Source organism: Cicer arietinum, chromosome 2 (genome assembly GCF_000331145.2).
Source record: "Cicer arietinum cultivar CDC Frontier isolate Library 1 chromosome 2, Cicar.CDCFrontier_v2.0, whole genome shotgun sequence".
In the NCBI taxonomy this organism is placed as follows: Eukaryota; Viridiplantae; Streptophyta; class Magnoliopsida; order Fabales; family Fabaceae; genus Cicer; species Cicer arietinum.
In genome coordinates, this window is record NC_021161.2 from 48,074,057 (window position 1) to 48,086,062 (window position 12,006).

At 27.1% G+C, this 12,006-nt stretch overlaps 1 protein-coding gene across 1 annotated transcript; it reads right to left on the reverse strand.

The window, feature by feature from the left end:
* Window positions 1-1,394: 1,394 nt before the first annotated feature.
* On the reverse strand, window positions 1,395-2,156 carry LOC140919466 (uncharacterized). The gene has a single exon (XM_073365486.1). The coding sequence runs from the start codon at window positions 2,154-2,156 to the stop codon at window positions 1,395-1,397; it is 762 nt and encodes a 253-aa protein (XP_073221587.1).
* Between the last annotated feature and the right edge of the window lie 9,850 nt (window positions 2,157-12,006).

Sequence of the window (12,006 nt, forward strand, 5' to 3'; positions counted from 1 at the left end):
ACATTACGGATGTTTTGGTTGAATTCATGAAGAATAACATGGTTTCAATTGAAAGATTTGAAAGTCAATGTGAGAGGTTATTTGAGCAAGTGGTTAAATTTGAGAAGATGGAGGAGAAGTTGAAGATTGAAGATAATTTCATTGTTATGGTAGAAGAAGATAAGCAAGAGGAAAAGACGAACGAGAAAAAGAAAAAAGAAGAGATTGATAAAGTTCGAGATTCAATCTATGCCTTGTTCATCAATGTCCAATTGAAAATGACATGGAAACAACATCTTTTATTTCTTAAGTTCATGGAATTTCTACCAAACAAAAAGAAAAAGAAGGATGATGTGTTCTTCCTGTCATATATGCCACCTTGACAGTAGTTGAGACGTCAAGCTCAAGACACTAAACGAGCGCTTATTGGGAGGCAACCCAATTTTATATCCTTTACACCATATTTATTTATTACATTTCAGATTTATTTTACTCCATTTAGTTCCAATTTTAGTCTCTAATTTCTAGTTCTCTTAGTTTTGATGTTTGGTATGAGCAAGAAATCAAAAAGATGCGTTGAGAAGCGATTGTACAACTCCAAATGACAGAACGCGCGCCCAAGCGCGCCTGAAACACTTTTTCCAGACACTAGGAGGCTGATCTATTTGCACCTCACCAGTATACTGGCGACCAAGTGGAAAAATGACTTTTCTGAAATTCAGTTTTGGAAAACCATACACCAATTCTTTAGAATTCAAATCACTAAGACTTCGAAAATTTAGGTGACCATACCTCTTGTGTCATAAATCTTCAATATCTGCACTCATTGCTGTAGACAAGCACATCATTTTTCCACTTGAGATGTTGCATCTGTATGTTCTATTCTTTGACATGTGTGATTTGAGCACCAAATTCTTCTTTGCATCAAATAACTTCAAAGAGTCACCATCCATAGTCAATGAGAATCCTTTCTCCACCAGTTGACCAATGCTCACGAGATTACACTTCATCTCAGGAAGATACATTACATCTTCAATAATGATTCTTTTGCCATCATTGCTTCTGATCACTATATTTCCACTACCTTCAGCTACAAGGTTTCTATTGTCAGCTAGTTTGATGCTTGTTTTCTTGCTAGTATCAAAGCTTGTCAACCATTCTCTATGTGATGTCATGTGGTTTGAGCATCCAGAGTCAAGAAACCACTCTTCATTCTTAATCTTCTCATCACTGGTAGTAGCCATCATCAACACTGTACTGGAATCATCTCCATGAGCCAGATTTGCTTCTTCATCAGTCTTTTGATTTTTCTTGAACAAACATTCATCAACAAAGTGCCCATACTTCTCACTGTTGAAGCATTGCACTTTACTTTTGTCAAAATCCATCTTCTTGTTCTGACTTCTTCCAAAACATCATCTCCTTGAAGATTCAGCTTTGTCTTCAATCTGATTCTTTCCATTGTTGGACCAATTTGCTTTGCTTTTTCCCTTCTTCTTGAAATCCTTCTGATTTCCCTCCTTTTTGGAAATTTGAACTTGAAATGCTTGTTGAACTGATCTTTCAGAACTTCTATCAAGCACCAGGAGCTCATGTGCTTCCAATGAATTTTGCAGCTCTTCGATTTTCATAGTTTTCACATCCTTTGCTTCTTGGATAACTACAACTATGAAATCGAACTTTGGACTTAAAGATCTCATCACTTTTTCTACTACCATCTGATATGTAATGTTCTCCCCACAAGTTCTCATTTGATTGACAATGGCTGTTAATTTTGAGAAGTAATCACTTACTTTCTGATCTGCTTCCATCTGCATCATCTCATACTTTCTTATATAGGATTGTAGCTTCACTTGCTTCACCTTTTCTCGACCAGTGTGATAGTTTTCTAAGATGTCCCATGTATCTTGGGATCTTGTTGCTTTAGAAATATTCTCAAAGTGCTGATTGTCAACATTCTGTTGAATGTAGAACAAAACTATGCAGTCTTTCTTCTTGGCTTCCTTCAATGCAGTCCTCTGTGCATCAGTTGGATTCCCCACCAAATCCTCATAGCCATTCTTCACAATTTCACTCACTTCTAGTGCTCCAAATAAAGATTTCATCAAAGCATTCCATCGATCCCAGTTCTTGCCATCAAGAACCAGAATATTTGATCCAAAACCATTGCTATTCATCTTGCCTATCAAGAATCTATCACTCAGTGTTTCCCTTGATTGTTCCCCTCACTTTTCACTCATGTATCCCTTAGATTGAACCAGGCTCTAGATGCCAATTGTTAGAACAAAAGCACTGCGATGAACACAGTTAATGTGCAGCAAACATGCAATTCCAAGATGATAGTAAAATGACACACACACTTATTTATAGAAAAACTTGAAAGAGAAGAAGGAGAAGATAATAGAGATTATTCCCATTGATTATATTATTCACGTTACAAAGTGTTATTTATATATGTTACATAATTGCTTGCAAAGCAAGTTATCCACACAAAGGTAACTAACTAACAACCAGTTTGTAACAAACATTCTAAAATTGGTAAAATGACAGTTATGAATTAAATCTCAACAGGTTACTTTCAAAATCTACTCCACACTGTTTATTGCATCTAAACAAACCTCGTCGTAGAAAAAATTTGCATTAGTAAAAACATTATGGGTTTGTTTGATGTGCTCGATATATGATAGAAATATGATAGGATATAAATCTAAATAAGTATATGATAAGATAGTAATATGATAAACATTATCTTATTATGTGTTTGATACACATATGAAAATCAATAGAATAAGAATAACGATATTTTATTTTGTCATGTATTTGATACATATCTCATCATAATATGATATGATATATATTGTATTTAAATAAAAAAATTACCACTGTGAACAATTACATATTAGTTTTTTTTTTAAATTAATTTATTATATTTTAAATATTATAAATTAACAGAAAATATTAAAAAATTAAATAAGTAATGAAATAATTTTACATTTAAAGTTATCCATTAACAATACTAAATAAATATATTTTTTTTTTAAAATCATGATTTACCAAATAATTTTATTTTATTTGTTAGAAAGTAAATAATATATGATATATATTATATGTAAATGGCAAAAATACCTCTTGTAAAAAAGTCATATTTATTTTAAAATTAATTAATTTGCATATTTTTATAATTTAGAATACTAATTTAATAAATTATATAAAAAGGAAAAACTACCCTTGTGATAAAATCATAAATATTTTTTAAATTAATTCTTAATATTTCATTTTTAAAGTTAATATAAAATTCTATTAATTATTTTTATATTTATGTTTCATTAGATTTACATTTCTATATTTTAGTTATATTTTATAAATTGTTTTATATTTATATTTTATTATGTTTCAATTTTTTATTATAAATTATATTTTATAAGGGTAGTTGAGTAAATTATTGTTATTATCATATCATGCTGATTTCTAATCTAACTCATATTTAGAATAAAATGTCAACTAGAAAGATATTATATGATAGAGTTATGAATTAAATTATCATATCATGTTGATTCATCAAACAATAAATTTACACAGAATATGATAATTTATTTTTATCTTATCTTTTATTTTATGCATCAAACCAACCTTAATCGATAGTGTATATATTTAACTATTAAGATTTTTCTGCAAGACAAACAATTGAGAGTGTAATGTAAATGAACTTTAAATTATGAATTTGTAAACCTGTATTTCAATGTGAAGTGAACTGTCTCTATATAGCTCAATGATACAATAATATAAGCAACAAAATTGTAAACAGAAGCCTAATTGTACGAATATATCAGATATACAAATATAGGAACTAACTAATAGGAGTGTTACAACTAATCCTATGTGGTGATATTATCTAATAAGAGGTATATTGAAAAAGGAGCAAATATTCTAAAAGAGATTAAATATTATATTATTCTAAAAGGAAAATGTCAATATGACACACATATTAATGATTCAAATGTTCTAAAAGAGATTAAAGATTATACTATTCTAAAAGGAAAATGTTAATATGACACAATTTTGCAAAAATACCTTGTCCTCAAGGTAAAAGTTGAAATTCAAATCTAAAAAAATAGCATTGAGCGAGTGATGTGACACTCTAAACCCCAAAATAATATATATAATAAATTATATCATATTATTATAAAATTTGCAGCAAATAAATAAAAATTTATTTTTAAAAAAATAAAAACTTTTATTTTTAATTCGGATATCACGTTTCTTAAAAATAAAAAGAACACTTTAAACTTATTTTCTCCATTAAAATAGTGCAATCTTGACAAACTTGATTTTAAGTATAATTACTTGATTTAATTTTAAAAACTTACTAGTACTTCTAAGATTTTCATACAAAAATTAGTTTCAAATTAAATAAGTAAAATACAAATTAAAATCCTTATTTTCGGTATCACCTATCAGAGCGGAGTTCCTCCCAAACTTGAACTTCAAGACTCATTAACCTGTATAACTGTTATTTCGCAAACGCAGTGCCAAACCAGTCAAACACAAACAACGAAGGAGGTGAGTTTCGAAATCACGATAACAGTATAATACAAGTAAGAAGAACACACAAACAATCATAATAGAACCATATCATTACACAAACATTCAATCAAGAAAATATCACATTAAAAAGTCAAAATCACTCAAGGAAAATCAACAAATTTCACTATAACATCAAATTGTCTAAGATAAATTATGACCACACACAATACATATTAACCAAAACAAAACAATCACAATAAAATGCAATGCTATGCATGAGCTTAGACTCTACTTCACAACGTGGTACCATTCTAACTCTAAAGTAATTGGTTAGGAGGCTTGATACTATGTCACCATCCTGGTGGACGAACAATTCAAATTGGCTCTGTCCTCATAGATCCCCTCAACTCAACCTGAGACGCATATACATGATAGTCGAGGTAAACATGTGTTGCGTGATAGCTCTGACATTTGGAGTGCTTCTTCCAAGTCACCTAGGAATTCCCCACCCGAATATCTCCAAGGTCTAATAATCTTGCCTTAAGGGTCGACAGCAGACCGCCACAATCAGGCTCATTTAGTTGTACTTCCCCGGAACCACTAGGCTTGTCAGACCCTACTTATATGATGACAAAATAATCTTCACTACACAATTTCTCAATATTTAATTTCTCCCCTCATTGACATATGATACTCCATTAAGACCGTCATCTCAAACACAAATTGGAATCACAATTATTTCACCAATTATGGGGTTACTTCAATATTCTCATCACAAATTCACAACATCACTATCATTAATCATATCTCATCACAAATTTATAGCATCACTATCATCAGTCATACATCATTACATAGGCTTGTCACAAATTTATAACATCGTTATTATTAATTATACATCATCATAATCACATAAATGTATCAAAATGAATTCACTTTTTATTATCACATCACATAAACACGTCTAATCAAACACATACATAAAATTTATTCAACATCCAATATCACAATAATATAAATTATCACACATTTAATAAAAATAAATCAAACATCACAATAATATCAAATACCACACATTAAACGAAGTTAAATCAATCAACACCTTATAAATATTTATATTCCATATTTTAATCTCACAATTCCCATATTTTTACACTAATCAATTTATCACTCAAAGGGCTACTGCCGTATGTAGCGAGCCCCGAATGAATCGTTGGGAAATACGATTTTCCCGTTTATCTCAAATTATATTATACTCATGAATTCAAACGCTTTCTCACCCCTTACCTTATTTCGACGCTTTCACATACGAATATGATTCCACGAGCAAATAACCTTTGTTTTTTGACTCTTTGTCCTTCAATCGATCTAACTCGACAATTTATTTGTAAACGTCAAAAATAGATTATGAAAAGACACTCTAAAAATTAATTTCGAAATTCGATCAAGGAAACTTACCATAAATCGGAAAACAAATCAGTGGATAAAATAGCCGTTTTTCACACGATCGTTTTGGCGTTGATTTCACTCAAATTGGACATACGGTGAAGAAGAACTGTTCAAACTAAGGAGTTTACATAAACGGGTATTTTAGAGAGAAATTTGGATGGTTAAAAAACTGAGGAAATATGTTTATTTGACTACCTAAATGAATAAAACGACATACTGAAATTTGGACGAGAACGAACAAACTTTTCTGGAACAATTATGGATCATCGGTGTTAAACTATAGGTTGTTGTTGTGTTTCTCTTTGGTTTTACGGCTGCCCTTCCAACTCCCTTCCCCTTTTTTGTTTTGTTTTATTTTATTAACAATTAGGATTCACACAAGGGTCAAACCCATTGATCCCTTTATTTATGTTTTTGTTTTACTACTATTATTTTTATTATGCTAAAACAAAATTGATAATTGTTTAATCTCCTTTTTAATATTACTCCAAACACAGTTTTCCAAACATTACTAATATTTTATAAATTAGAGTAGTTAAAATAATCAATATAAAAAAATATATTACTAATAATTGAAACTCACATTCAAAATAATCTCTACAATTATACTTATTTATCAAAATACTCACATTATAATAATACCATCATATTAGAAAATAGTCAAAATTATAAAATAAATTAATATAACATCAATCTTTTATATTAATTACTAAATCATAATAAATATATAAAAATTACAATGTCATAACAAGTATATAAAAATAAACAAAATCAAACACAATATCAATTCTATCTCAAGATAATTATTTATAAAAAAATAACTAAAAATAGAAAATAGTTATAAATAATTAAAATATAACTACGTGCATACTTAACATCATTCAAACCTACAAAAAACTATTACATTAATTGGATACACGTATATACACGTAAAATATTTAGTAATCACCAAACATGCAGAGGTGACAATTTGATCTTTTAAGTTTTAAAATGTCAACAATGTTATTCTTTTTTTTTTTACAAAAATTAAAAAAATTGACCAATTTTTTTAAACAAAACCTATAAAATTTATTATTATCTTTAATATAATGCAAATTTCATCAAATTCATAACTTAAATCTTTAAATAAGCTCATATTTTTTTTCATTCTTTATTTGATGAGTTTGATGTTGTTGGAGATAAAAATATGAGTTTATTTGAATATTTGAGTTATTTATTTGATAAAATTTGCATTATATTAAAGATGATAATTAATTTTATAGGTTTTATTTGAAAAGTTTGATAATTTTTTTGAATTTTTGTAAAAAAATGGATAGTATTGTTGATATTTTAAAACAAAAAAGATTAAATTGTCACTTAAAATTAAAATAAAGGACCAAATCGAAAAAAGAAGAAGGTAAATGAATAAAACGTTAATTGAAATTAAGTTAAGTGACCGCGAATGCTATTTAGACCATAATTTTCTAAGTGTGAATTTTTTTAGTGTTATATTTTTTTATATGTAATCTTCTTTATGACTTTTATTTGTTCTATTTGGTAAAGGAAATTATTTCTCTTGTATAGTATTCCTTCCTTCAATCTTATTTATAAGTAAAAGTAAGTTAAAAAAAGTTGATGTATTTATTTTAAAATTTAGATTGAACACATCAATTTTCTTTGATTATTATTATTTTTTTATAAATTAAGTCAAAGGAAATATATTTTCTGGATTCAATCAAAACTAAGAAATGTTTCAAAATAATAAAAGTTGGTAAAAAAGTTTTAAAAAAGAAGAAAATATGGTCATATTACAAGATGCAACCTAGTACTAATTTTAAAAACAGAGAGAATATTTTGGTGTATTTTTTTAAGTAGAATTCTTTGGATTTATTTTAAAGAAAAGAAGGAATAATGTAAAACAAATTTCCGGCTAAGAATTGTTAATGAATAGATTGGATTGGATTTTAGAATTTTATTTTTGAGTTTTTAGTGAATTGGAAATGAAATAATGAATTTTTTTTGTTCATCCATTAAAAATACAAACAAAAATGAAATATATATTTTTTTTGTATAAAAAGAGGACAAACAAAAGTTTATCTGATCTATCTATTTTGTCGACCCTGATTTTATGCGGTCTATACATGCATTTCCAATGTTAGTTTCAATTTGTAAAAAAATAATTTTACGAAAGTCTTATGCTAAAGAAACCAAGTTAGAAACCAAAAAGAGTCCTCTTAGTACATTTTACGCAGTTGACATCAGAAACAACTAAAATGATATTGGCAGAAATATTTAATATGTTGGGATGTGGGATCGAATTTGAAATACCAATAATAAAAAAATGAAAAAAAAATAAAAAAATAAAAAATGCATTTCGAAAGTTTTGTATTGTTTCCAAACTTTTGAAGCATGTTTCAGAAGTTTCATTGAAGAGCAAACTTTTGAAACAATTTCGGAATTTTTCATGAATTTCAAAGTTTCAAAATTGAAAAACTCCATGTTTCTGAATTTTACATTTCGAAGCTTTCAGATTGTTAGAAAGTTTCGAAGGTTTCTGCATTTCGAAAGTTTCAAAATTTTGGGAAATAAAATGAACTTCGAAAGTTTCATGTTCGTGAAAGCTTTCAAATATTTGAAAAATTAATGTTTCGAAAATTTCAAAGTTTTGAAGTTTATCTTACTTTTGAGTTTGGAAGGTTTTAAAAATTCAAATGTTTGCAAATATGTGACTCGAACAATTCAAACTTTCGAAGAAAATGGGTGAAACAAAAATAAAGTAAATTTTTTAGGGAGATTTTTATAGATAATATTAGAGACAATATGATATTTTTCATGAGAATAGGGTGTGGAAGGTATAGGTGGAGAGGTACACAGTACAAAACTCTTTGAGTTGTGAATCTTGTGAAAAACTGAACCCAATCGGAAATTGAATATGGTGCGGAACAGCCCACTATCAGGATTTATTTTTCTATTAATGTTGCTATTAGCACATACGTTCTTACAAGTACAACTTTAACTAGTTAATTTCTTTTACAAGTAAATGTTTGTGCATTCACATGAGTTATGCATTACTAATTACCATATCAAATAGAAATTATAATATTCAATTATTTAAAAGTTTTTTTAATACAAAATATCTACAAAATTGTAGTAGTTATTTCAAATATAATATGTTTTTTACACTTTAAAGTAAAATATTTATACATATATACTCTTATTTATTTGTAAAAATATTAATATAGATAGATGAATATTAGAGTATAAAAATTCAACTTTTATTGGAATTCAATTACTTATTTATTTTCAAATCAAATAAATTTATAGTAGAAAATTAACTGAGCAACTCTAGATTTTCAGTTGTTGTCTACTACATTCTTAAAGTTATAGTTGACTTGAATTATTATTATTTTTTTGATGAAAATAGTTGACTTGAATTATTATTACTTTCGATAGGTTGGAATCGAATAGCTATGTTAGTTTCATTGATACTCTACCGAGGGTTAAAGTACCCATGTTAGTTTCTTAAAGCTAGAGTTTTGAAAGAAAACAATAAGAAAAGTTATATATCATGTATAACATGAACAAATATTTGGAGGGGAATGTATTGTATACATTAAAAGTTGTAGTAAAATGTTTTTTCTTGTGTTCTTGAAAGTACCTCTCAAAGAATCTCTAATTCTCACAAGCATCTTTTATTTTTTCCATGGTATCTTTTCTCTCCTTACCATTGAGTCTCTCCAAACTGATAACTGAAAAGTTCTTCATCTCTTAAACTTAAAAGTAACTAGCTCTCTTTCTATCTTGCTCTTGCTCTTGCTCTTTTGCTTTGTGCATGTTTGAGTTTGGTAGTGTGGTATTTATAGGTCAAGACATGAGAACCAAACACTAAAAATAGACACGATAAAAAATTTGTTTGAATTTTGAATGAATATATTTGAAATTTTTTTTTTTTATCCACTCATGGTGTAAAATTTGTACTATAACCAACTAACGGTACAATATATTTAGAGCCATTTGATTATTTTTTTTCAAATGTTAATGTTAGTAATTAATATTGCTAATATTTGTAATACTTTGTTGTGGGTCGAGATCGAACTCGCGGCCTCCATATCACTCAAACTCTTTAATTTCCCCACTCCTATCACTTAGAGTTGCTTGATTAAGAGAAAGAAAAATTATCTCTCTTAGTCAAACCGGATGCAACGAAAAGGATCTAAATACATAAAATTTGTATAGTGATCGTCTATAACCGTTGTACGGTGCAAGAGTCATTTGATCTTAATCAAATGGATCTATAATCTATTACAAAATAGTGAGTCCAAATTCATAAATTTGTTACAAACTATTTTATTGTGACCTTTTAAGGTAGTTACTCTTAAAGTGATAGATCCTCTCGACCTTTAGATTAAGAGAGTTAAATTTTTTATCTTTTAATCTAACTCTCTACAATTGGCTAAACCGTAAAGCCGACTATAGAGATTAAATATTTAGGTTCATGATTTTAATATAATTTTTTCAATATTTTAATATGATGCTTTATAACTCTTTTTTAAATTACTTTTAATACATATCACAACCATGAATTATTTTAGTTCCGCAGTTGTATTGTCTATCATTTGTGCAAGTTTGGACCTATTTGGTGGCTGATATCTCCTCTTGAAAATTTGACCAAAACAACACCAGTTGCTACTTTCTTAATTTTCTACATTATATCAATTCTCAAATCTACTTTTCTCTTGTGACGTATACTTCGGTGTCGTATATGATATGAATGTAATTTCTAGGAAGGAGCTTAGCAACTACATGCACTTCCCTAATAACAACATCCGTGCATTAGAGAAAATTTGGGGCAGGTGTATTTGTATTTTGTCTGGTCTTAATCATTCACAGATACATACTTATTTTGGAATTCAATCCCCTAATTTTTAAATCCGAGAATATATTCACTGATTTTAAAGATTTTGAAATTTTTTTCACCATTAAATATTGAACATTTTTTTTTATTGATGTGTGAGTTAAATAACGAGCTAGAAAATTTTAAGTTAACGTGACAACGCATACGTGGATTAAATCTTTTAATTTGGATTTTCAATTTTAATTGAATTAGTTTTGATGTGAACTATTTTAGTATGTGAATTATTTTAATTTTGGAATTTTAGAATACATTTATTTTGTAAAAATATTTTTATTTTTTAAAATTTATATTAATAATTTTGTATTAATTTTACTTACTACATAAAAATAAAACAAAATAAAAGATTTTTGAAGTGAAATATTTTTATAAACAATGAAAATATTGAAATAATTGTTTTTATTATTTACAAAAATATTCTATTATGGGCTAGAATTTCGTGTTATTTACATAAATATTCTAAAATTTAAATACTATTTAGCAAGTTAAAATGATCATGTAGTTTAAAATATATATATATATATATATATTTTCACATGGTAAAAGATTTCTTGTATTCATTATTTATAAAGTTATTATTTTTATTTTTATAATTTATAATTTTTGATTGATTGTAATAAAAATTTTATTTTTTGCTTTTTATCATATCTAATTTTTTTTCTTAAAGATATTATTGTCATTTTGTAAATACAAATATTTTTTCTATCATATTTTTTTTTTAATTTTCTCTTATAGCTAACTAATAAAAATAAATTTAATTTCTATTTTTTTTCTCTCTTTTTTTGACTTTATTTTCTTTCCTTTATTTTTTCTTCATCAAACAAACAAAATGTAAAGATAGTAGAAACTGAATTATTCCGATTTAATTTTCTCAAAAATTAAAAATCACATTTATTTTTTTGAGAAACTGAATTTGAATTTAACAATGTTTTTAGGGACTAAAATGAGTTTTAAGTAATTTTTATTAACCTCACATGTGCTCTAAAATGAGAGAAGTTAGAAAAAATGATATTTTTTTTATAAGAACCAAATGATGTTTTGTACAACAGAAAAAATAATATGAGAATAATTTCGGTTATGTATATACTTTTTGGCACTCTTAGGGCCGTCATAACACATATAAACATGTTTGAAGTATATTTAAATATGAAGTCTTTTAAAGT

Coding starts and splice junctions, on each gene's coding strand:
- LOC140919466 (XM_073365486.1), bottom strand. CDS start 2,156: ATGAATAGCAATGGTTTTGGATCAAATATTCTGGTTCTTGATGGCAAG.